Genomic DNA, 27,224 nt, shown 5'->3' with positions numbered 1-27,224 from the left:
CTTTTGATACTGAAGTATATTTGAGTATTTACATTTACTTTTGATACTTAAGTATATTCCAAAAGAAATACTCAAGTAGTATTTTACTGCGTGACTTTCACTTTTACTTGAGTCATTTTCTGTTAACTTATCTTTACTTTTACTCAAGCATGATAATTGGATACTTTTCCCACCACTGCGTGTTAAGGAAGCTCTCAGAGTATCGGAGTATATAAAAAAAAAAAAAGATGTTTTAATAGGCCTACATATAGATATCTAAAATGTCTTTTGAATGTGTTCATCAGTTGGAAACATTTGAAGGGCGTCTGTTTGTGGCCAGAAGCCCATAAACAGACGTATAAAGCCAGGAGAGATGGAATTCTCTGGCGTGTTACTGTGTTGTTATTCAGGACAGTCATACCATCAGTTTGGACCGGGAGACACTAACTGTTTGACCACAAAGTTTAGGTTAGACCACTCAGGTCCCGAAGCAGAGGACAACAAAGTCTTGAGGAGTTTAGGGTTTATAGATTTCAATGATTTAGAGGAAGTTGGTGTGTGTGTCGTATATGTGTGTGTGTCGCTGTGTGTGTGCGCCCACATCCTAGTCCCTAGATGGCCTAGCTCGGATGAGGGAATAGGAGGGGTGGAGAGTTGAGGAGAAGGGTATTTTCTGGGATAAGGCTGGGAAAGATAGGGGCTAGAGCTGGAGGGGTGTGGGCAAGACAAGGATATCTCCCAACCCGGGGGAACAGATCTCTTTGTTTAGAGGAACTGACACAAGTAGAGCCCTCGGGAGAGAAAATGAGACACAGACAAAGAGAGAGAGAAAGAACGAGAGGGTTGGGAGGACAAAGTGAAAGACAAAGAAATGTATTGGAAGAGAGACTTCAAAAGGTGGATTTGAGAGATAAACGGAAGATGATCGTTCAGACAGAGAGAGAGAGAAAGAAATTAGGATGAAGATGTGTTGGATAACGAACAAAGGGAGAAGTAGAATGTAGGAGAAAGTTAATGCATTCTAGGCTGGGTTTGAGAGAGAGAGAGAGAGAGAGAGAGAAAGAGAGAGCAGTGCCTCTGCAGCATTGTGTACCCAGAGTCCTCTGCTGTGTGTTGTGCCCTGGGCTATGCTGCAGCATTTGTGTGAGTGCTGCAGTGTGTGTGTATGTGTGCAACGTTGTGTGTGTGCAGTGATGTACAGTGCCAGTCGAGTTTGGACACACCTACTCATTCAAGGGTTTTTCTTTATTTTACTATTTTCTACATTGTAGAATAATAGTGAAGACATCAAAACAATGAAATAACACATATGGAATCATGTAGTAACCAAAAAAGTATTTTATATTTGAGATTTTTCAAAGTAGCCATCCTTTGCCTTGGTGACAGCTTTCCACACTCTTGGCATTCTCTTGTGTGTGTGTGCGTGTGTGCGTGCGTGCGTGTGTGAGAGAGAGAGAGAGAGATGAGATTAGATTTCCACCAGTCTGATCCCATCGAGGCCACATGAAGCAGCAGGAACAAGAGGAATGTGAGAGAGTAATAATACTCTTTACTGTGTACCACACCTCAAATACAAGCCCACCATACATACTGTGTGTGTGTGTGTGCGTGCTTTGCGTTTGTCCATTAATGTGCGCGTGCGTTCCTGCGTGCGTGTCTATGCATGTGTTTGTGTACCGCGTGTAAAGTATGCGTGTACATATCCATGTCTTGTTTGTGTACATGTACACGCGTCATGTATTTGGTCAGTAGTTGATCTGTGTCGTGGGGAAGGGATAGAGGACAGTGTGGGGGCCTTAGGGGACAGACAGGCAGAGTGGCCTGGCTGCGTGGCAGGGGAGGGCTGCTACATGAGGATTGGTCATGGAGGATCAACTCGTCTCCAGCTCTCACACTGAGATGGGATATTACTGCCTGGGATTCATTAGACTGGTCCACTCAGCCGTACCATCACACCAAACGGCATTAGGAACACACACACACACGCGCACATGGGAACATACTTGAACACACACACATATTCACTCTCACGCGCATGAATGCTGGCCCGCACGCACGCACACACACACTCAGTGATGGAAGAAGTCATCATAAGTAATCATCATATTTGAGGAAAAGTTAAGATACCTCAAAGACATGCTCCGGAACATTGGCGCCTACATTGTAAAACCACGTTTTTAGGATCTGAACACATTTCATTTTTATTTCATTTAACTAGGCAAGTCAGTCAAGAACAAATTCCTATTTACAATGACGGCCTACCCCAGAACACGCTGGGCCAATTGTGTGCTGCCCTATGTGTCTCCCAATCACGGCCAGATGTGATACAGCCTGGATTCAAACCAGGGACTGTATTGACACCTCTTGCACCGAGATGAAGTGCCTTAAACCGCTGCGCCACTCGGGAGCCCATAACTAAACACTTTTCTGCATTTAGAATTTCAATAAAAACACGTCACAGTGTGAACATGTTTTTGAACCCAAAGTCGATGTCCGCTCCCCCGTGTAAATCGAATAAGAATAATACACAAATCCCCATCAAAATCCATCTGTTTAAACTAGAGAGATCCGTTTTTTTTGCATGGGTTGCGTCTCAATCCACCACATCCGCCAACGGCAGCCTTCCGCATCTACAGTGGAAGGTGGCCGAGCTACAGCGGTCGGCGTTAGTCAGACCATGAGACATCCCGAAAATGTGTCTTCTCACGAGCACATCTGTAGCATCCCAACAGTTATCACACTTATATGACCCCTCTATGGAAAGGTGAGACTCTCGCGAACAAGTACATTTTGGTTTCGCTCTAAGACTCCCACAAGCCTCACAAGACTCGTCTGAAGGAAGCCCGGTACCAGTTTGCCCGGTACCAGTTTAATGAATGAATGACCACCTTATAGGGAAGTAGTTGAGTGCTCAAAAGGTTCTGTTAAATATGGGTCAAAGATCAAATCATTTCCTGGGTCTTTCTTATCTCTCAGATATAGGACAGCCATTTTAAGTTCAACTTCCTTTTGATTTCATTTTTGACCATTTGTTTTTCTGTGTTTGGATCTGTTATTCAATGCATTTCTATGCGCTATAAAAGCAGTAAGACCAAATGCAATGTTTCCTCAAATAAATGTTTTAATATATTGTTTTGATACCTGAAGGGGGTCCTTAAATTCCAAAATCAAAGAGTTAAATGATCATTGGTATGACCGTCATAGAATAATGTGATATGTTAGTTTAGTAAAAACACCCGGCTTAGACCCTAAACACTGGTGGTAGGGTTTTAACACTGTCGGGTGTCGAGCCGTAGTTGCATATTTCAAGCATGCCTTTAGAGTGAATGTGAGCGATACCACCCCTGGCTGTGTTTGTTAGTGGCGGAAACAGGCATGTTGCATTCAGTAACTTCTCTTCCAAAGCATTCACCAAGTGACTATCTAAGTCAATGTGTTTCAATTCAAAGTAAATCCTTTATGACCACATATTATACATTTCCTAAGGCCTTCAGTTATGGCCTAGTTATCCTCGACGTTGTGGTCTGAATCCGGGCACATGGACCACATCAGACATGCAAGTCACGACACACTGGTTTGCATAGTGATTAGTAAGTCCAATCGGAATCCAGGAATATATCCAACAATTGGACTATTTTATCACCCACAACCGCCACTCAGAATGACTACTTGATGAAAGATTTAACAAACAAATAGTACCTAAACCATCTAAACTGGAACAAGCATCTCAGTATTGGGTACAGTGGTAGAGAAAGTATTCAATTGTCATACTTAAGGAAATGCTATGCATGAAATACCTTATAACAATCAAACCAGACAGAACAATCTCCTATTGACTTTTTGGAGGTCAGGGAAAATGTATGGAAGTATGAAGTAAATATTTTCCTTTAGGAATGTAGTGGAATGAAATGAAAAATTTGTCAAAAAAATAAGTAAAGTACAGATACCCCAAAAAACGACTTATGTAGTAAATATTTGCTCATAAGTACACCACTGCGCGCGCACACACACACACACAAACACACAGGCGCATGCACACGCACGCACGGATAGAGAGAGAAAACTCACACAACCCTACCACAAACTCAAACTCTGTTATGTCACTTTTTGTTTTGTTTTACTGCAAATCAACCCTATAATCAGTTTGACAAAAGTCTAGTACCTAAGTCATGTGTCCCATCTCTTCTCCTTCCAGAGGACATCTTTATCCTCCATGATGGAAAGGACAAGAAGAACCCTCTGATCTACGGCCTCTTCACCACATCTAGGTAAGCCAGCTTCCGGCACACAGTTCACCACAACCCCATGGTCATTGGAGTAGTCATTTGTTTCCCAGGGCTGATGTAATGTAAGTCTTATGGAGCTGTTATAAGGCATTTAGGAATGCATACATGAGGGGTGCCCAAGGTAAAGTGTTACCAGATATTTAACATTGTTTGTGCATCCCAGAGCTGCCACTGAGGGATTCACTGATGTAAAACAGTTATGAGACCGTGACAATGACGCACAAACGCTTTAAATCGTTACTTTTGTATGGGGCTGCATATTTCTTTTGTACGTTGTGTTGAGTTGCACAGTGTTTTATTGTGACAGTAGTTTGTGTTCGGTTTGGCTGCCTGGCAAGTGACTAATGGCTTGTGTAATACATGCTGTGGGTTAGGAGAGAGGGAGAAAGTGTGCGTGTGCGTGCAGGCGTGCATGTGTGTCTGCAGAGGCCGTCATGCCCATAAGGCGCCACCTGTCCCCTCAGATGTGTCCCGTTTTTAAATTCATATGTTAAATGAATGACTAAACTTCATTTTTAAGCCCACGTTTAATCATCAGTGTTTATATATCAAGATCTGACAGCCGTATTTTGCAGAGGGGGCACACTGACCGGACCAGGCGAAGAGTACCCTGGTTCCTTCCAAGGTGCGCACAACGAAGCAAAGATATGCTAATCGGGACGTTAGATACTCTAGTGCGTGTAGACAGTATCGTCAGTGGAGGAGGAGAGAGAGTCGAGTGACACGTTACATAATTCGGTTTTCGCTGCCGGTGATGGGCAGGACTCACCTGAACGTATGCTTGTAAATGAATTTGATCAATCTATGTAGCCTATGTGTTTTGTTGTTTCCATGTAATACTAGCCACCTAGCAATTTTATGAAATTGGCGTTTAGCTAGCTACCAAGCCATTTCGGGCTATCAATCAAGTTAGAACTAGCGTCTAACTATCTTATCTGGCATTCTGTCACGGTCGTCCTCCTCAAAATGCAGCGTGATATGTGTTCATGTTGAATGTTTAATTAAAGAAAGAACTGAACACTGAAACACTATACAAAAACAGTAAACAAAATAACAACCGTGAAGCTAATGCGAGCTGCGCTGAAACAAGCCATCAACATAGACAATCACCCACAAACAAACAGTGCAACCCAGGCTACCTAAGTATGATTCTCAATCAGAGACAACTAATGACACCTGCCTCTGATTGAGAACCATACTAGGCCGAAACATAGAAATACCCCAAAACATAGAAAAACAAACATAGACTGCCCACCCAACTCACGCCCTGACCATACTAAATAAATACAAAACAAAGGAAATAAAGGTCAGAACGTGACACATGCCTGCATATGGCAAGGTTGTTAGACTTAAGAAAATACAAATTATTGGGTTATGAAAATATTAATTACTGGGTTATGAAAATATTAATTACTGGGTTATGATACTACTTTCCAGACTGAATTTAAAATGAGATTTTGTGTCAATGGTTTACAGACAATACCCCATAATGTCAAAGTGAAATGATGGTGTTCGAAATTTGTACAAATTCATAAAAAATGAGAAGCTGAAATGTCTTGAGTCAATAAATATTCAACCCCTTTGTTATGGCAAGCCTAAATCAAATCAGGTGTAAAAATGTGCTTAACGGGTCACATAATAAGTTGCATGGACTCTGTGCGAAATAATAGTGTTTGAAAAAGAAAAGGAGAGCTGCACACTCTAGGAGCACAGGTGCAATAATTTAATAACCTAATATCCAACGTTTCGACAGACAAGCTGTCTTCCAAGTGTTCTACTCCAATTGAATATCCCTTTAAGCATTGTAAAGTTATGAATTCCACTTTGGATGATGTATCAATACACCCAGTCACTACAAAGACACAGGAGTCCTTCCTTAGTTGAGAGGAAGGAAATCACCCAAGGAAGCCAGGCCAATGGTGACTTTAAAACAGTTACAGGGTTTAATGGCTGTGATAGGAGAAAACTGAGGATGGATCAGCAGCATTGCAGTTGCACTACAAAACTAACCTAAATGGTAGAGGGAAAAGAAGGAAGCCCCCATACAGAATACAAATAATCCAAAACATGCAACCTGTTTGCTATAAGGCACTAAAGTAAAACTGCAAAATATATGGTAAAGAAATTAACTTTATGCCCTAAATGCAAACTCGTATTATGTTTGGGGCAAATCCAACACAACACATCACTGAGTAACACTTCATATTTTCAAGAATTGTGGTGTCTGCATAATGTTATGGGTATGCTTGTCATCGGCAAGGACAAGGGAGTTTTTAGGGATAAAAAGAAATGGAATAGAGGTAAGCACAGGCAATATTTTGGAAAGAAAATCTGGTTCAGGGTGTTTTCTAAGACACTGGGAGACAAATTCACCTTTCAGCAGGACAATAACCTAAAACACAAGGCCAAATATACACTGGAGTTGCTTACCAAGACAACATAGAATGTTTCTCAGTGGCATAGTTAGAGTTTTGACTTAAATCGTCTTGAAAATCTATGGCAAGACTTGAAAATGGTTGCCAATGATCAACAACCAACTTGACAGTTTGAAGCTGATTCTAACATGTATTGGCTCAGGGGTGTGAATACTTACAGTTGAAGTCGGAAGTTTACATACACCTTAGCCAAATACATTTAAACTCAGTTTTTCACAATTCCTGACATTTAATCAGAGTAAAAACTCCCTGTCTTAGGTCAGTTAGGATCACCACTTTATTTTAAGAATGTGAAATGTCAGAATAATAGTAGAGAGAATGATTTATTTCAGCTTTTATTTCTTTCATCACGTTCTCAGTGGGTCAGAAGATTACATACACTCAATTAGTATTTGGTAGCATTGGCTTTCAATTGTTTAACTTGGGTCAAAAGTTTCGGGTAGCCTTCCACAAGCTTCCCACAATAAGTTGGGTGAATTTTGTCCCATTCCTCCTGACAGAGCTGGTGTAACTGAGTCAGGTTTGTAGGCCTCCTTGCTCGCTCACGCTTTTTCAGTTCTGCCCACAAATGTTCTACAGTTCAGGGCTATGTGATGGCCACTCCAATACCTTGACTTTGTTGTCCTTACGCCATTTTGCCACAATTTTGGAAGTATGCTTGGGGTCATTGTCCATTTGGAAGACCCATTTGCAACCAAGATTTAACTTCCTGACTGATGTCTTGAGATGTTGATTCAATATATCCACATAATTTTCCTGCCTCATGATGCCATCTATTTTGTGAAGTGCACCAGGCCCTCCTGCAGCAAAGCACCCCCACAACATGATGCTTCCACCCCCGTGCTTCACCGTTGGGATGGTGTTCTTCGGCTTGCAAGCCTTCCCCTTTTTCCTAAAACATAACGTTGGTCATTATGGCCAAACAATTCTATTTTTGTTTCATCAGACCAGAGGACATTTCTCCAAAAAGTACGATCTTTGTCCCCATGTGCAGCTGCAAACTGTAGTCTGGCCTTTTTATGGCGGTTTTGGAGCAGTGGCTTCTTCCTTGCCAAGTGGCCTTTCAGGCTATGTTGCTATCTTAGACACCCTTTTTCCCGATTTTGATGAAACTTAGGTGAATGATGTGTCTTGACATAGAGATCCGTAATTGACAAAATTGTCTGATTGGCCCAAGTGTGTGTGTGTGTGTGTGAGAAAGAGAGATAGACAAAGAGACAGAGAAAGTGCATTGTCTGCAATGGCACATTCTCTCTGGGTTGTGTGATTAATGTGGAGGTTCTGGGAATAGCCCAGTAAACCAGGCTCTGGTAGCATGTGGGCTAAGGGCCATGTGGTGGAGAGGGCTCTGGGGTTGACCGTATCCGGGTGGGGTTTCACTTGTAAAATATGCATTTAGAAATATACAATCATGGAATCTGTGACACTATATTTCACTGCGGATGGTAGTATGATTGATGGTGGTATATGGGAGCATCCCTATCCTGATGATTATCATTGGCTTCAGTGAAGACTGATCTGATCCGGAATCAGGTTTAAGACACGCAAGCTTTGACACACACCCCGTCAGTATACTGACGCACAGCAAATTGGCCGGTGTTACCTACTGTTGATTTTTCAGTATAACATTTCTAGTGTTGATTCAGGTTTTAAATCACCTATGGAAGTGTTAAATTAACACAAATTAGTGTAAAAGTAGCCCATGGTTGGTGTTAATAACCAGTGTTAAACCAAAACCACGCACAAAATTATCATGAACCAGCATGCTCCATAGCTGGTTCATTTTTTTGTAATTATTTTGTTTCAATATCTATGTTTTTGCATGTACATTGATTGATTAATTCATATTATGGCATTCAATATAAATAACATACATTTTTCATAAGATAGTCCAATCTGTTACTTGGACTTATTGCACCCATTAGTGAAATGGTTTTTCCAGTGTAGATGATTTAGGTAGTCTCATATCTTAGTCTTCACAACCTGGCAGTCATTCTGAATGCAGGTTGCTGATGAATAAAAATACTAATTGTTGGATATACCAATTCTGACTTGATTCCAATAGGAATTACACATCACTTTGCAAGCCAGCATAATGTGACTTGTAGGCCTGAGGTGGCCTGTAAACCAGGAGTTGTAGGCCACTGTACTGTATTAGGGTAAAACCTGGCCCTCAAAATAAGACCTTTTGAAATACGTATTGTATTGTCTTGAATAATAAAACAGATTCACTTAGGATCTCAGATGCTGAAGGCCAGAGGATGGAAAATGGATGAATGCAACAACCATGTCTCTGTCACTAACAAATACAGTCATGGGTGGTAACTCTACAATTTACTTGAAAGGCACACTGGGAAATATGCAAATAAGGCTTTACAATAAGTACTGTGTTAATTTGACACTGAAAAGTGTGGACCCTAATAGACACTGGACCAGTGTTAAACGTAACACTCTCAGTGTTGATTTAACACTAGATAATTTGCTGTGTGACATACAGACAACAGACAGTACTGTCTGTAGTAACAGATGATAGCAGACACATAACAAACTGGCTGTTAGAGTGTCGTTGTGTTTTACAGTTGATTGACAGGCAATAACCTTCTCTTCCCCACAGTGACATTCTGAATGGCTCAGCGGTGTGTGTGTACCGCATGCAGGACGTGGTCCGGGCATACAAAGGAAACTTCTACCACAAGGAGGGACCACAGTACAAGTGGGCCGAGTACACAGGAAAGATCCCCTACCCAAGACCTGGCACAGTAAGTTCCCTTCTAATGAGTTGTCATTCCCCGTCCATCATTATACACCATATTCTGATTCATCATGTAATACGAAATGTGCTGAGGACGAGGCTCTCTGCCAATCAAAAGGAAACAACAACTCTCTGGTACAACAACTCTAGTACAATGGGCCAACCAGTTTCTTCTCAACCTGAACTTAAACCCAACTCTAACCATATTATGTCCGACTCCATCCATGGCTTTGAATGCTTGATGCCAATACAACTCTCTCTCTCTCTCTCCCTCCAGTGTCCCAGCAGCACATACGGTAGCTACAGCTCTACCCGGGAGTACCCCGATGACGTCATCTTCTTCAGCCGTACCCACCCTCTGCTGCAGGAGGCGGTGCTTCCGCTGGGAGGGCGCCCCTTGTTGGTCAGGGTGGGAGTGCACTACAAGTTCAGCCGGCTGCTGGTGGAACGAGTAGAGGCAGTGGATGGACAGTATGACGTCCTGTTCATCGGCACAGGTGTGTGCGTGCGGGAAGAGGTTTTGTGAGTGTGTGTGTGTATATGTGTGTGTGTGTGTGCTTGCGTGTGTGTGTGTGCGCGTGTGTGTGTTTGAGTACATTACAAGCAGGAGTGTCCTCTGTGTTGCAGACTCTGGCCAGGTGCTGAAGTCTATCCACCTCCCTAAAGAACACGGTGTTCCCCAGGAGGTCACCCTGGAGCAGCTGCAGGTCTTCCAGGTACAATGCTGTATCCTTACCTTTTAATCCTTTTTTGGACGTATCTGTTGTGTCTTCTGTCCTCGGTTTTACTCTAACATATTTTCCCCTCTCCCCCCACAGCACAAGTCACCTGTGACGACCATGACACTGTCCAAGAAAAAGGTAATAATGACCCCCCCCCCCACACACACACACACACAGTCATCTCTCCACCTTATATCTACAAGGAGAGCTTCATCACCAGTTGCTATGGTAACCGCCGGGATGAGGCCTGGCTCACACTGAGATAGGGAATCTACATACACACCAGTCAACATGCTCTGTAGCAGTCAGTCTCACTCTTATATGAACGTTGAAAGTGTGAATCAGCGAAGGCATGAATTCCTGAAACAACTGATGGTTGTGGCTGCTGCTCTCTGAGCCACGTTGGAATGATCTGAATGTCTTTCTTCTCTGTTTTCTTTGTGCGTGCGTGCGGGGCCACAGCAGTGGCTGTTTGTGGGTTCTGCAGAGGGTGTGGCCCAGTTGGCTCTGTTCCAGTGTGAGTTGTACGGCCAGGCCTGCGCTGAGTGCTGCCTGGCCAGAGATCCCTACTGCACCTGGGATGGACACGCCTGCAGCCCCTTCATGCCCATCGCACGCAGGTGGGCCCGCTCAGCTCACACTTAACCCATTTATGAGCCAACACCCACATTGTTTACCTAGCACTTCCCACCGTTATATTAGTAAACATGACGTTATAAACTAAGCATGAAGTTTAAATGGAGTGAAAACCAAAGTTATTTTATTTTTAAGTCTATGACATGCCAGATTCCGTTCATGTACCCAGCACTCACTCATCCGACACATGTAGCTATAAACCTGCCCTACTCATAGCCACAGGCATGTGAACATGAATACTCACATTTAGTACATACTCTTATCTAACATGATGTCTTTTTTTTTCTCCCTCTGAAGGAGGAACGCTCGTCAGGTTGGTGTTGAGGAGGATCCCCTGACCCAGTGTGTCATACAAGGAGGTGAGGAGGAACTGTCAAGAGCCGCACTCTCACAGACACACACTAGCTTAGGTTTCTATATACAATGAGTATATAGGAACACCTTCCTAATATAGTATATAGGAACACCTTCCTAATATAGTATTAGGAACACCTTCCTAATATTGAGTTGCCCCCCTCATTTTGCCTTCAGAATAGCCTTAATTCGTTGGGACATGGGCTACAAGGTGTCGAAAGCGTTCCACAGGGATGCTGGACCATGTTGACTTCAATGCCTCCCACAGTTGTGTCAAGTTGGCTGGATGTCCTTTGGGTGGTGGACCATTCTTGATACACACGGGAAACTGTTGAGCGTGAAAAACCCACCAGCTTTGCAGTTCTTGACACAAACCGGTGCGCCTGGCACCTACTTCCATACCCCGTTCAAAGGCACCTATTTTGTCTAATCCCATTCACCCTCTGAATGGTACACGCACACAAGTCATGTCTCAATTGTCGCAAGGCTTAAAAATCATCCTTTAACCTGTCTCCTCCCCTTCATCTACACTGACTGAAGTGGATATAACAAGTGACATCAATAAGGGATCCTAGCTTTCACCTGGTCAGTCTATGTCATGGAAAGAGCATGTTTTGTATACTCAGTGTAGAGCAGACATTGTGACATTTTTCTCTGTCTCTATTCAGCCGGTCTGCAGGTGGAAGCAGAACAGAGGATGATGATGGTTGCAGAGGGTAACAGCACATACCTGGAGTGCCTGCCCAAATCCAGACATGCGGCCGTGACCTGGTACAAACAGGCAGGAGAGAACAGCCCTGAGCTGAATCAGGTACATACTGACACACAGGCAATTACACGCGTGCACACACACATATGCACACACACACACACAGGTCTAAACACTCACACTCCTCTCTGTGTTGCAGTTGCAGTCGGGAGAGCAGCTGGTGGTGACAGAGAGAGGTGTTCTGATCAGTCGGGCCGAGACGGGTCACTCTGGTGTGTACCACTGTCAACTGGAGGAGCACGGCTTCCACTGGACCGCCGTCACTGTGCATCTGAGTGTGTGGAGCCCCTCCCGTGCCCTCTCCTGGTCCACCAGCAACCGCAACCCCAACTCCAGCCCAGACGCCTCCCAACCCTGGTACCAGGACGTCATGGCCCTCATCCACCCCAGCAGCCTGGAGCAGCACTGTCAGAGGCTGGGCTTCCGGCGACGACGCAACCGCGGCCAGGATCAGACCAAGGACAGTGACCACAAGACAGGGGATGGCCCCAGGGGCGAGAGGCACAAACATGGAGGTGGAGGAGGGGGAGGAAGAGGAGGCGGGAGGAAGAGCAGGAGCAAACCCAAGCAGAGGTCTCCGCGAAGCTCTTAGATGCTCCACTGCGTACAATGTGCTTTCTCCTGACTTTACGCTCTCAAACACTGTCTCACTCTCACAAACACACACATACACATTTACAAAAACTCATATTCATGTAGAATGGGGACATAGGAGGCTCTGCGTGGGCCGGACTCAGAAGTGTGAATGTGGTTGCGTAGCGTGTTGGATGAAGGATGTACAGCATGTCCAAGAGACTGGTAGAGAATATATTAAGGCGTGAAGAGGACCTGGAAGAATGTGGTGTCTCATAAGACAGGGAAAAAAGGCCCTGAAGGTGAAGCTAGGATCTGTCCTAATGAAAGACAGAGAGGGAGTCAAAAGGACACAAGCATGTGAGAGAGACATAAGTGTCTCTCGAGGTAAACAATGTGTGATTTGTCTTTGATGTAAAAAAAGAAAAAGAAAAAAAGAAAAGAAAAACAATTGCTACATTTTCCTTATTTAACTTTGTGTGTCATATTTATTTCTGTTTTGAATCAAACGGTTAGTTTCAGTAGTTGTATGAGGTCAGTTGTATTTAGTAAAAGCTCTGTGGTGTTCATTAGGCTTTCAACTCAAGCTTGACTCCTCACAACTGGCCTCATTGATGCCGGGTGTGTTTGACATTAGCGCACAAAGAAATGAAAAGGGGAAACTCCGAGTCAAACCAGCAAATCTGCCAAAATTAAATGCAGCAAAGCTAAAGCACTTTTAATGCTGTAGAAAAATAAACGTTCGTTTCGAGCTCTGGAGCAGCTGCATAAATGCAGAGAGGCCTTTTAAATGTGGCCAGACTTCTTTTACCACATAAAAGACGGAACCAATACTGAGCAAGGTCCTCGTTAGTGTGTGTGTGTGTGTGTTTTATTCCCTACCATAAAGTATGATGGAATCCATAAAGAAAGTATTTTGAAATGAAACATGTAATGTTTATGCTTTCCTCAAAGACCTTGTTCAGATCTTTCCCTCATTCATTATATGCGCTTTTGTATTTCACTCTGTAGCCTATATTTACGTCTCTGTGCCAATATTTCTTTGCGAATGGAAATAAAATGTTTTCAATTGATCTCTCCCAAGTTAAGGAGACACACAGTGTAGATACACCATTTTGCCAGTATGTTTTCTTACTTTCCCTTTTTTTGTGGCATAGGAAGCTTGTCCATCATCAATAAGACGCACACATGGATACGCACACCCACACTAACACAGCGTGTGGAAACAAGATAGATCTGGAAGATGTAATCCATCGTCAAACAACCCACATTTCCTCATCCAATATCTTCCCATTTTAAAAGAATTCATTCGACATTAAAAAAAAAACGCAAACATTAAATGAGTAAATAGAAACATTGAAATAGCCAAGTGGTTCTGACAAACAGGATATCCTGTCGGGTCTGAACTGGAAAAAAAGGAAACCGCACATACAAACATGCTCAGTGCGTAGTGCCGTTGGGATGGAGGGAGAGGTGGTTATGTGAAGGTGAGATGTCAATCACCACGGTTCTGATTTGACTGAACGTTTGCCTTCTGTAAGCTGCTCTCTCCGGAGTAGCACAGAACATAACATGCTTCAGGGCCTTCAGGTCTCCTCAAGTCCAACTAGGACTTCATCTAAATGGTAGTGAGATAGCGTTTAAACATATGGTATGTATATCGTTGTGTGTTTGCCTCGGTACTGGTGTCCTCTAAACAAATAAACAAATTAACGTACAATTTACAATGTTGGCTGTTGGCTCAGTATTTGAACACAAGTATTGTGACACCATAGAAAACAAATACTTTTTGTGAGAAGAATTACCTCAGAGTCCTTGGGCCCTACAAGTTAGCGCTTGTAGATTAAGGTGATAGCTGTGCAGACAGATATCCCCAGGGATATTCTATGCGTATCTGCTATGTTTCTCCCATCTTGAACATCACAAGATTGTAGCAGAGAAGGGCATGGGTGGGGCTCTCACAGCACAGCTGACACTTGGCCCTGTGGCAAAAAGCTCTGTGGCATCAGAAGTGAAGGGCAATGGTCTCTGTCTCCATCTGTGGGGAAGAGAGGTAAGTACATGGAGAACTTGGGTACAGGTGCAGCCACTGAAGCAAAGCTCATAGGGGACAGATCAAAATGTACTGAGGGCTGGTTCAACTCAAAATAAATAATGCTTCCCCCCCCCCACCCCCTCCAAAGTTACAAATATTTTCACATGACCCTCCCCTTGCACTTCAAAATAAATTGAACACCCTCTCCCTCATAGAATTAGTAATGATGTCGCTCTTGCTGCGGGAGAGACATCATTGATTTACACAGAGAAAAGAGTGTTCCCGAGAATTGAACCCTGTGGCACCCCCATAGAGCCTGCCAAAGGTCCGGACAACAGGCTCTCCGATTTGACACACTGAACTCTGTCTGAGAAGTAGTTGGTGAACCAGGCGAGGCAGTCGTTTGAGAAACCAAGGCTGTTGAGTCTGCTGATAAGAATGTGGAGATTGACAGAGTCGAAGGCCTTGGCCAGATCGATGAATACGGCAGCTTTTCCAATCTTTGGGGGTCTCAGACGATACAAAAGAGAGGTTGAACAGGCTAGTAATTGGGGTTGCAACAATTGCTGTAGATAATTTTTAGAAAGAAAGGGTCCAGATTGTCTAGCCCAGCTGATTTGTAAGGGTCCAGATTTTGCAACTCTTTCAGAACATCAGCTATCTGGATTTGGGTGAAGGAGAAATGGGGGAAGCTTGGACAAGTTGCTGTTGGGGGTGCAGGGCTGTTGCCCGGTGTAGGGAAAGCCAGGTAGAAAGCATGGCCAGCCGTGGAAAAATGCTTATTGAAATTCTCAATTATCGTGGATTTATCGGTGGTGACAGTGTTTCCTAGCCTCAGTGCAGTGGGCAGCTGGGAGGAGGTGCTCTTATTATCCACAGTGTCCCAGAACTTTTTGGAGTTTGTCCTACAGGATGCAAATTTCTGTTTGAAAAAGCTAGCCTTTGCTTTCCTAACTGCCTGTGTATATTGGTTCCTAACTTCCCTGAAAAGTTGCATAACCCGGGGGCTATTCAACGCTAATGCAGTACGCCACGGGATGTTTTTGTGTTGGTCAAGGGCAGTCAGGTCTGGAGGGAACCAAGGGCTATATCTGTTCCTGGTTCAAATTTTTTTGAATGGGGCATGCTTCTTTAAGATGGTGCGGAAAGCACTTTTAAAGAATAACCAGGCATCCTATACTGACGGAATGAGGTCAATATCCTTCCAGGATACGCGGGCCAGGTCGATTAGAAAGGCCTGCTCGCTGAAGTGTTTTAGGGAGCGTTTGACAGTGAGAGGGGTGATGAAACTTGCTCTCATGAGGACTGCCAAATTGCAGCCCAAATAAATTCTTCACAGAGTTCAAGTAACGTGCACATCTCAACATCAACTGCTCAGAGGAGACTGCATGAATCAGGCCTTCATGGTCGAATTTCTGCAAAGAAACCACTACTGAAAGACACCAATAAAAAGAAGAGACTTGCTTGGGCCAAGAAACACGAGCAATGGACATTTGACCGGTGGAAATCTTTGATCTGATGAGTCCAAATGTGAGATTTTTGGTTCCAACCACCGTGTCTTTGTGAGATGCAGAGTATGTGAGATAATCTCTGCATGTGTGGTTCCTACCGTGAATCATGGAGGAGTAGGTGTGATGGTGTGGGGTGCTTTGCTGGTGACACTGTCTGTGATTTATTTAGAATTCAAGGCACACTTAACCAGCATGGCTACTACAGCATTCTGCATCAATACGCCACCCCATCTGGTTTGTGCTTAGTGGGACTGTCATTTGTTTTTCAACAGGACAATGACCCTAAACACCCCTCCTTGCTGTGTATGTCTATTTGACCAAGAAGGAGAGTGATGGAGTGCTCCATCAGATGACCTGGCCTTCACAAATCACCCAACCTCAACCAAATTGAGATGGTTTGGGATGAGTTTGACCGCAGAGTGAAGGAAAAGTACTCAGCATATGTGGGAACTCCTTCAAGACTGTTGGAAAAGCATTCCAGGTGAAGCTGGTTGAGAGAGTGCCAAGAGTGTGCAAAGCTGTTATGAAGGCAAAGGGTGGCTACTTTGAAGACGTTGAAGTGCTCAACATATGGGGTAACTCTTTCAAGACTGTTGGAAAAGCATAAGAGCGAATATAAATGTGAGCATAAGAGCGAGGGAAAAAAGGTCTACTGTCCTCTGTGCCACCACCCCAAAAAACACAACCCTCCCAAAGCAAAACACACAACCCCTCCCCAGTAAAGTTCAATCTGTCCCTAAGTACACAGGCATGATTTACTCTGCCTGATTGAATTCAATTAAATACAACTTAATACTGAAATTCTTTAGTAATTACAATTATTATTGGTTTGAATTATAGCTATGAAACAAAACATCTTACTACTGCATATTATCATCATGTGAGACATTTACTGTGATGAGTTATGCCTATAATTTGATCCATCATTATGCGGAACTATTGCGTTTTCTACTTCAGGTTGTATGGAAGGATTTACAGAGTGGACTCGACCCAGCTTCCTGCTTGACTTACATCTCCAAGAAAGAACAACAGTGGTAAGTGTTCATTTATTTGGTTATGCTAAAAACGGGCAAATATTTTACTTTTCTGAAAGTAAGAAATCGAAATAAGTCCTATCACTCAATGCCAGGTGGTTACTCTTGACACGGAATAAAAAGGGAACTTAAAACAAGTTAAAATTCAGAGGCCTGCTTGCTAGCATCGACAGCTAGCTAGACTGCGAGCTAACGTCATGTGACTGATTGCAAGCTTATGTCAGATAATGACAGCAATATGTCAACTTGCTTGCTAGATGTTGGGACCGTTATTTATTATTTATACATCGTTAGTCAGATGGTACTAACTGCTAATAGTTTTACTGTTTCCTGCTCCTAGCTAGGTGTTACTAGTCACACTAATAGCCAGCTACTGTAGCTAGCTAACTTACGTCATATAAACACAGGCGCTGTTGGTGGTTAAAGATATTCTTATATCGCGTATTGTACAGTCACTCGACCTTTGATCATTATTGTTTTCTTGTGTTTGTTGGATTGAGCTGCAAAGTTGTATTGATGACAGTTCAATTTGGTGGGTCTATCGATGTATGCTTGTAAACTGGCTAGATTACCAGCAAGAGATGTGCTATCCAACCAGGTACAAAACATGAATAGAAAACATATCACACAAAATTCTGAAGTCTTTCTCCCAACCCCACTTAAAAGCAAAAAGGACGCAAACCCCACTAACAAAGAACTGGAGCCCAGGCTGAGCAAGTTGATGTGCAATGATTTGTAGAGTCAGACCCAGTTGTATGCATAGGGATAAGAGTGTGTCCGTTGTTATCTGACATGTATTTTATGCAGCAGGTGGAGGGATGAGCCTCTTCCCTGTGATTGGCACAGATGTGCCGGAAGCAGCCAATGGGGTGGATACACCAGGCTCCCTGGATCCTGTAATGTGAATGGCCCGTACACCCACGCCCCTAATACCCCTGCACAGCTCCTGAAGTTTGGGGGTAGGGTGCCCTGTCCTGGGCAGGGATCCCTTGATGAGACTGAGAACTGTGTGGATGGGGAGAGCGCATGCGATGGACAAGAAAACCCCATAGACACTTCTCACAACTCCACAACCCATTCAGACACACAGCAACACAGCGACATGTTCCCAGCCCATCCCTCCCTCCCCCTTGCCACATGCACAGCAGACACAGAGCCAGACCCACACGAGCCCCCCAAAGACATGTCCCTCACTGGACCCTCCCAAACAAGTATGCCCCTAAACGAGACTCTGTCTGGAGACTGGCAGCACACAGGCACTCCATCCAAAGACACAGCCCCAGAGGGGGACACTCACAGTGCAGATAAAAAGCAGTCCGAGACAAAGCACACAAAGCCTTCTAGCTTCTGTGCTGTAGAAACCGAAGAGGAAAAGGAGGTGGAGGTGGAAGAGGAGGAGTGTGAAAAGGATGGCAAGGAGCAGCATGCAGGAAACACACAGGCTGAAGTCTCAGCTGAGGTGAGTTTGCCATACTGACTGCTACTGCTCCTGTACATAACTGTTCATGTTAAAGTGCCAGAGCCAACAGCTTAAGAATAGTACTTAATTACATTTGAGTCATTTAGCAGACACGCATCTCATTTGTATTTGTCACATGCGCCGAATACAACAGGGGTAAACTTTACCGTGAAATGCTTACTTACAAGCCATTAACCAACAATGCAGTTCAAGAAATAGTGAATCAAATATTTACTAAATAAACTAGAGTTTAAAAAAATTGCATTAATCAAAAGGTAACACAGATGTACGTAACAATAACGAGGCTTTATACAGGGGTTACCGGTACCGAGTCAATGTGCGGGGGTACAGGTTAGTCGAGGTAATTTGTAGAGTGACTATCCATATAAACTCAGCAAAAAAAGAAACGTCCCTTTTTCAGGACCCTGTCTTACAAAGATAATTTGTAAAAATCCAAATAACTTCACAGATCTTCATTGTAAAGGGTTTAAGCACAGTTTCCAATGCTTGATAAATGAACCATAAACAATTAATGAACGTGCACCTGTTGAACGGTCGTTAAGACACGAACAGCTTACAGACGGTAGGCAATTAAGGTCACAGTTATGAAGGCCTTTCTATTGACTCTGAAAAACACAGAAAGAAAGATGCCCAGGGTCCCTGCTCATCTGGGTGAACGTGCCTTCGGCATGCTGCAAGGAGGCATGAGGACTGCAGATGTGAGCCCAGGCAATAAATTGCAATGTCCAGTATGGACGTCTAAGACAGCGCTACAGGGAGACAGGGCGGACAGTTGATCGTCCTCGCAGTGGCAGACCACGTGTAACAACACCTGCACAGGATCGGTACATCCGAACATCACACCTGCGGGACAGGAACAGGATGGCAACAACAGCTGCCCTAGTTACACCAGGACGCACAATCCCTCCCTCCACTGCTCAGACTGTCCGCAATAGGCTGAGAGAGGCTAGACTGAGGGCTTGTAGGCCTGTTGTAAGGCAGGTCCTCACCAGACATCACCGGCAACAACGTCGCCTATGGGCACAAACCCACCGTCGCTGGACCAAACATAACTGTCAAAAAGTGCTCTTTACTGACGAGTTGCAGGTTTGTCTCATCAGGGGTGATGGTCGGATTCGCATTTATCATAGAAGGAATGAGCATTACACCGAGGCCTGTACTCTGGAGCGGGATCAATTTGGAGGTGGAGGGTCCGTCATGGTCTGAGGTGGTGTGTCACAGCATCATCGGACTGAGCTTGTTTTCATTGCAGGCAATCTCAACACTGTGCGTTACAGGGAAGACATCCTCCTCCCTCATGCGGTACCCTTCCTGCAGGCTCATCCTGACATTACCCTCCAGCATGACAATGCCACCAACCATATTGCTTGTTCTGCGCGTGATTTCCTGCAAGACAGGAATGTCAGTGTTCTGCCATGGCCAGCGAAGAGCCCAGATCTCAATCCCATTGAGTACGTCTGGGACCTGTTGGATCAGAGGGTGAGGGCTAGAGCCCCCCCCCCCCGACATGTCTGGGATCTTGCAGGTGCCTTGGTGGCACAGCAAGAACTGGTAAATCTGGTGCAGTCCATGAAGAGGAGATGCACTGCAGTACTTACTGAAGTTGGTGGCCACACCAGATACTGACTGTTACTTTTGATTTTAACCCCTCACCTCCTTTGTTCAGGGACACATTATTCAATTTCTGTTAGTCACATGTCTGTGGAACTTGTTCAGTTTGTCTTGGTTGTTGAATCTTGTGATGTTCATTCAAATATTTACACATGTTAAGTTTGCTGAAAATAAACACAGTTGACAGTGAGAGGATGTTTCTTTTTTTGCTGAGTTTATAAAAAACAGCGAGTAGCAGCAGTGTAAAAAGAAAAGGGGTGGCCATTTGATTAGTTTAGTTGTTCAGCAGTCTTATGGCTTGGGGGTAGAAGCTGTTAACGAGATTTGGCTCTCCAGTACCACTTGCCGTGCGGTAGCAGAGAGAACAGTCTATGACTAGGGTGGCTGGAGTCTGACAATTTTTTGGGGCCTTCATCTGACACTGACTAGTATATAGGTCCTGGATGTCAGGAAGCTTGGCCCCAGTGATGTACTGGGCCGTACGCACTACCCTCTGTAGCGCCTTACGGTCGGATGCCGAGCAGTTGCCGTACCAGGCGGTAATGCATCCCGTTAGGATGCTTTCGATAGTGCAGCTGTAGAACTTTTTGAGGATCTGGGGACCTTAGGGGGAAAAGGTGTTGTCGTGCCCGCTTCACAACTGTGTTTGGACCACAATAGTTTGTTGGTGATCCGGATACCAAGGAACTTAACTCTCGACACGCTCCACTTCAGTCTTGTTGATGTTAATGGGGGCCTGTATGGCCGTCCTTTTCCTATAGTCCACAATCAGCTCCTTTGTCTTGCTCACATTGAGAGAGAGGTTGTTGTCCTGGCACCACACTGACAGGTCTCTGACCTCCTCCCTATAGGCTGTCTCATCCTTGTCTGTGATCAGGCCTACCACTGTTGTCGTCAGCCAACTTAATGAACGTGTTGGAGTCGTGCTTGGCCATGCAATCGTGGGTGGTGGGGGGAACAGGGAGTACAGGAGGGGACTAAGCACGCATCTCTGAGGGGCCCCAGTGTTGAGGATCAGCGCGGCAGATGTGTTGTTGCCTTCCCTTACTGGCCTGTCAAAATCCAGGATCCAGTTGCAGAGGGAGGTGTTAGCTTTGTGGGCACTATGATGTTGAATGCTGAGCTGTAGTCAATGAACAGCATTCTCACATAGGTGTTCCTTTTGTCCAGGTGGATTTAGGCAGTCACTGGGCATCCAGCTTGCTGGTGGGTTTCCCTTTTGTAGTCCAAAATAGTTTTCGAGCCCTGCCACATCCGACGAGCATCAGAGCCGGTGTAGTAGGATTCAATTTTAGTCTTGTATTGACACTTTGCCTTTTTGATAGATTGTCTGAGGGCATAGCAGGATTTCTTATAAGCGTCCAGATTAGTGTCCCGCTCCTTGAAAGCGGAAGCTCTAGCCTTTAGCTCGGTGTGGATGTTGCCTGTAATTCATGGTTTCTGGTTGGTGAATATACGGTCACTGTGGGGACGACGTCGTCAATGCACTTATTGATGCAGCTGATGACTGAGGTGGTATACTCGATGCCATTGGACGAATCCCGGGAACATATTCCAGTCTGTGCTAGCAAAACAGTCCTGTAGCTTAGCATCTGTGTCATCTGACCACTTCTGTATTGAACGAGTCACTGGTACTTCCTGCTTTAGTTTTAGCTTGTAAGCAGGAATCAGGAGGATGGAGTTATGTCAGCTTTGCCAAATGGAGCATTTTCTTGTTTGCTTATGTCCTTTTTACAGCTCGTTGAGTGCAGTCTTAGTGCCGTCATCGGTTTGTTGTGGTAAATAGACTGCTACGAATAATATAGATAGTGTGGTCTACAGCTTATCATGAGGTATTCTACCTCAGGCAAGCAATAACTGAAAACTAGTTTAATATTAGACATCGCGCACCAGCAGTTATTGACAAATAGACACACACACCCACCCCTCGTCTTACCAGACGTAGCTGCTCTGTCCTGCCGAAAAACGGAGAAGCCAGCCAGGGCAACTTACAATTAGTGCATTCATCTTATGATAGCTGGATGAGACAATATATCACAATCGTAGCAAGTACATTTTCCCCCGATAAAGTAGTTATCAGCAAAGTGTATTTTGAATCCATTGAGCAGTGCAGCATATTCATATGTCCGGAGGATCTTGAGGATTGTCATATGTGTAAGACTGCCACTTCCCGTCAGCTTACAGAGGAGCCCTCGGCAGCAGCTCCCAGCCCCAGCTCTGTCCCAGCCGAGGGGGGGGAGTCGTCAGGCAACAGCCCTTGTCCGCCCCACGTCATGGCCCAGGTGCGCGTGCGGAACGTCCCAGAGCGGGAGCGCATCGTCCGGGGCATGCAGGACAGCAAGAGCCTGGACGAGATCAGCCAGGCATGCATCGGAGGGGCCCGGGGTGGGGGTCGGGGGGGCCAGCCAGAGGGCCGCAGGGCCACCATCTCCTCTGCCCTGGAGCTGGAGGGAACAGTCAGCCACGACGGGGACCTGACCCACTTCATCTGCCGCAACCTGGAGCAGAAGATCAAGATGAGCTCAAAGCCCAGCCTGGACTGTGACTGCGACTGTGAGTACCAGCACCGAGGGGCCCGGGATGGGATTGGCTAATTAGTCACCAGGGTCGTATTCATTAGGTACCAACCAGAATAAAAATTAAAAAATAAATAAAAGGACAAACAGGGAGACCCTCTGAACTTGTTTAGTAAGACATTTCTGTTTTCTGTTGAAAAACGTTTTGCTAACAGTGGGCCAGAATACGACCATGGTGATCAGTGAAATGCTAATCCACCTTTTCTGGTGTTATTTCAGTGATACGTCAGTGTTTTGAAGTTGCAGTTGAAGGAAGAGTTCCAAATCGAATCAATCCCCTCTCCTCTAGTGATTAGATTAGCACCCGCAGGAAGGGTGGAAGGACTCACACAGCTGTTTGGATGAGGGAGGATGATTTGGTTTGCTTTGCAGACTGTCGGTTAAGGTAATCTCCGGTCTGTGTGCGTGCATGTCTTCTCTGTCTGTGTCCAGCGGACTGCTCGGGTTCCATCAGCAGTAGAGGTCGTGGGTCGTCGTCGCGGCGGCCGGTTGACATCCCTCCCATCGACCCTGCTGTCTTGGTGGACCTGCAGAGACACACAGAGGAAGTCGCCCACAGTGTGGAGCTAATGATGCGCAGCCTCAACGGAACCATCCAGAACGTACGTGAGCGCAGTTTGTTCACACCACACACACACATTTCTGTATTTAGTTCTGTATTACATTTGTACTGCTCTAGGGTTATTTATTGCTTGGATAACCTTGTCTACTATTATCTATTGATTAATTGTCCATTCTTTATGCGCTGCCCCCGACGTCTGAAGAATTATCACCGTGAATCAATGTAATGTTTGTTTGTGTGTCAATTAATCCCGCAATTGATGGGTTGCCAGCTGGCAATTGTGACACGCAAATAAAATGTAATTCATTTATTCATTCACACACACACACACACACACTCACTCACTCACTCAAATACTTCTGATTTCCCTTCTGTCCTTTTAGTAATGCTCTAATTGTATGTTGCCCAGAATTAGTGTCTGCGATATACTGTATGTCTTTACCTGTGTGTGTCCAGATGACAGCGCTGAGTGTGGGCTACATCCAGACCTATAGAGACTCTGTGGACAGCCTGGGAGTCTGTGGACATGAGCATAAAGGTGAGAGAACAGATCGCTTGGCCAGACATGAAGGGAAGGATGAGCAGTGAATACTGATCGACAGTCACAGATGCTTCTCGTCATAAGTATAATGTCCTGATTTTTGTTGTGTGTGTGTGTTCGTAGGGAATGTACACACTGATGGCGCGCTGTGAGGAGCTGGACCGCTCTATGCAGCCCATCCACACTCTGGCCGCCCAGATACGGGACATCAAGCGCACCCTGGATGCCCTTGAGGCCATCTGCAAGTAGCCCCTCTCCCCCCCCTGGAAACCCCTCCCCCAGAGATCCTCTTCCACCGCAGACCCTTTTCTAACCTAACAACCCCCCTCCCTCCATACCGCCCTCCTGGAATCACTGCTACTAATCATGCTAGCTTCATGGATGATCCGCTCCTCACCTCTCCCCATGTAGACGTCATGCTTCAAACCCCTCCCCCACTCTCTCGGCTAGGAGCCCCTCCCCCTGACAGAACTTGAAGGAAACGGAGCACTTGATGCTTCTCTTATTGCCGTCCGACCCACCTGGTTCAGATTGTACTAACTGCTGCTGCCCACACGGGGTCACTCTCTCTCTCTCTCGTATGGAGAGTGAGCTTCAGGAACAGATTAGATGGTTTAGATGTTAGTCACTTCTTAGGCAGGTTGCTTAACCTAGTGAGACGAGACACAGGTGGGGGTACATATGTCGTATAAATGGCAGTCCCTCCAGATGTCATGTTACGTACCTGTTGCCAACCAAAAGCCATTCCCTGCGGAGCTCTCCGATCCCGAGATAATATGTTGCGCTTTAGGAGACTGTGGTACCTTCTGTCATTTTACAGGTTGGCTGGTAGGTAGGTACTAAGTAGGTAGGCTTGTTCTTGATATCGAACATATCTATTTTGCCTAAATAGTGTTTGCCATGGTGGGAGGTTGTGGACAGCCGTTACATGTAGCGTGCCGTTACTGGCTTGTACCGTGAAGGACTTGAATGCTACCAGATGTCATCAGATCTGCTGAAGCCCCACCTAGACGAGAAGGCAGCACCCTCATACTGGATATACAGTGCCTTCGGAAAGTATTCAGACCCCTTGACTTTTCCCACATTTTGTTTTACGTTACAGCCTTATTCTAGAATTGATCATTTTCTCATCAATCTACACACAATACCCCATAATGACAAAGCAAAAACAGGTTTTTAGAATTTCTTTCTAATTTAAAAAATAAAATTGAAGCACCTTTGGCAGCGATTACAGCGTTGGGTCTTCCTGAGTATAACGCTACAAGCTTGGCACACCTGTATTTGGTGAGTTTCTCCCATTCTTCTCTGCAGATCCTCTCAAGCTCTGTCAGGTTGGATGGGGAGAGTTGCTGCACCACTATTTTCAGGTCTCTACAGAGATTTTCGATCGGGTTCAAGTCCGGGCTCTGCCTGGGCCACTCAAAGACATTGAGAAATGTCCGGAGGCCACTCATGCGTTGTCTTGACTGTGTGCTTAGGGTCATTGTCCTGCAGGAAGGTGAACCTTAGGATCACTTCTGTACTTTGCTCCGTTCATCTTTGCCTCGATCCTGACTAGTCTCTTAGTCCCTGCCTCTGAAAAACATCCCCACAGCATAATGCTGCCACCACCATGCTTCACCGTAGGGATGGTGCCAGGTTTCCTCCAGACGTGACGCTTTGCATTCAGCCCAAAGAGTTCAATCTTGTTTTCATCAGACCTGTCATGTGTGTTTTTTACTGTGGAGAGGCTTCCGTCTGGCCACTACCACAAAGGCCTGATTGGTGGAGGGCTGCAGAGATGATTGTCCTTCTGGAAGGTTCTCCCATCTCCATGGAGGAACTCTAGAGCTCTGTCAGTGGCTATTGGTTTCTTGGTCACGTCCCTGACCAAGGCCTTTCTCTCCTGATTGCTCAGTTTGGCTGGGTGGCCAGCTCTAGGAAGAGTCTTGGTGGTTCCACAATTCTTCCATTTAAGAATGATGGAGGCCACTGTGTTCTTGCGGGATCTTCTTTGCTGCAGAAATGTGTTGGTACCCTTCCCCAGATCTGTGCCTCGACACAATCCTGTCTCGGAGCTCTACGGACAATTCCTTCGACCTCATGGCAGGGTTTTTGCTCTGACGTGCACTGTCAACTGTGGGACCTTATATAGACAGGTGTGTGCCTTTCCAAAGCACGTCCAATCAATTGAATTAACCACAGGTGGACTCAAGGATGATCAATGAAAACAGGATGCACCTGAGCTCAATTTTGAGTCTCATAGAAAAGGGTCTGAATACTTATGTAAATATGGTATTTCTGTTTTGTCATTATGGGATATTGTGTGTAGATTGCTGAGGATTTATATTTATGTAATCCATTTTAGATTAAGACAACAAAATGTGGCAAAAGTAATGGGGTCTGAATACTTTCCGAAGGCACTGGAATGGAGGGATGGGCTGTGGGACTATAGACTTTGGGGGGGGCACATGTTTGCCTGGGGAGGAAGAGATGGCCTCCTCTCTAACTGCTCTTCATCTCTGTACAATCAAAAGCACCTCTGTACATATCTTTCTGTAACAAAGAAATAATTGAGCTACCCTTCGTCCTGAGTGTATATTTTCAGAAGATTAACACAATAAATTTACATGAGCTGCAAAGAATAGCTGTCTGTTTTGTTCCTGGATGTGGTTTTGATGACATGAATGTATAGATACAGGACATCTAGGCTGACGCAGGACTGGAGATCTAGGCTGACGTGGGACTGGAGATCTAGGCTGACGCAGGACTGGAGATCTAGGCTGACGTGGGACTGGAGATCTAGGCTGACGCGGGACTGGAGATCTAGGCTGACGCGGGACTGGAGATCTAGGCTGACGCGGGACTGGAGATCTAGGCTGACGCGGGACTGGAGATCTAGGCTGACGCGGGACTGGAGATCTAGGCTGACGCGGGACTGGAGATCTAGGCTGATGCAGGAAATCTAGACGGATGCGGGACTGGAGATCTAGGCTGACGCAGGACTGGAGATCTAGGCTGACGCAGGACTGGAGATCTAGGCTGACGCAGGACTGGAGATCTAGGCTGACGCAGGACTAGAGATCTAGGCTGATGCAGGAAATCTAGACGGATGCGGGACTGGAGATCAAGGCTGACGCAGGACTGGAGATCTAGGCTGATGCAGGACTAGAGATCTAGGCTGACGCAGGACTGGAGATCTAGGCTGATGCAGGAAATCTAGACGGATGCGGGACTGGAGATCAAGGCTGACGCGGGACTGGAGATCTAGGCTGACGCGGGACTGGAGATCTAGGCTGACGCGGGACTGGAGATCTAGGCTGACGCGGGACTGGAGATCTAGGCTGACGCGGGACTGGAGATCTAGGCTGACGCGGGACTGGAGATCT

The 27,224-nt window shown here is 45.4% G+C and overlaps 2 protein-coding genes across 4 annotated transcripts in view; both read left to right on the top strand.

Moving 5' to 3' along the window:
* LOC115131980 (semaphorin-3ab-like) overlaps window positions 1-14,233 on the top strand; it is a 51,853-nt gene extending 37,620 nt beyond the window's left edge. For 2 of the 3 annotated variants that reach the window (XM_029664116.2, XM_029664114.2), the window contains exons 9-17: window positions 4,175-4,247; window positions 9,315-9,459; window positions 9,730-9,949; window positions 10,080-10,168; window positions 10,271-10,312; window positions 10,637-10,794; window positions 11,108-11,169; window positions 11,833-11,975; window positions 12,073-14,233. In XM_029664116.2, coding sequence (XP_029519976.2) covers window positions 4,175-4,247; window positions 9,315-9,459; window positions 9,730-9,949; window positions 10,080-10,168; window positions 10,271-10,312; window positions 10,637-10,794; window positions 11,108-11,169; window positions 11,833-11,975; window positions 12,073-12,525 — 1,385 coding nt within the window. In that variant the 3' untranslated portion in view covers window positions 12,526-14,233. The remainder of the gene's footprint in view (window positions 1-4,174; window positions 4,248-9,314; window positions 9,460-9,729; window positions 9,950-10,079; window positions 10,169-10,270; window positions 10,313-10,636; window positions 10,795-11,107; window positions 11,170-11,832; window positions 11,976-12,072) is intronic. The other variant, XM_029664115.2, reaches the window with a different exon arrangement.
* A 2,771-nt stretch (window positions 14,234-17,004) lies between these two features.
* borcs6 (BLOC-1 related complex subunit 6) lies at window positions 17,005-26,480 on the top strand. Its single transcript, XM_029664113.2, is given in 8 exon segments — window positions 17,005-17,086; window positions 17,894-17,968; window positions 17,971-18,545; window positions 22,355-22,730; window positions 23,186-23,355; window positions 23,772-23,830; window positions 23,832-23,853; window positions 23,980-26,480. Coding segments are annotated over 7 exon segments (1,392 nt in total). The 5' UTR covers window positions 17,005-17,086; window positions 17,894-17,904; the 3' UTR covers window positions 24,106-26,480.
* The last annotated feature ends 744 nt before the right edge of the window (window positions 26,481-27,224 follow it).

The sequence above is a fragment of the Oncorhynchus nerka genome, linkage group LG7 (assembly GCF_034236695.1).
Source record: "Oncorhynchus nerka isolate Pitt River linkage group LG7, Oner_Uvic_2.0, whole genome shotgun sequence".
NCBI lineage: Eukaryota > Metazoa > Chordata > Actinopteri > Salmoniformes > Salmonidae > Oncorhynchus > Oncorhynchus nerka.
This window is presented reverse-complemented; position numbering and strand designations above follow the sequence as displayed.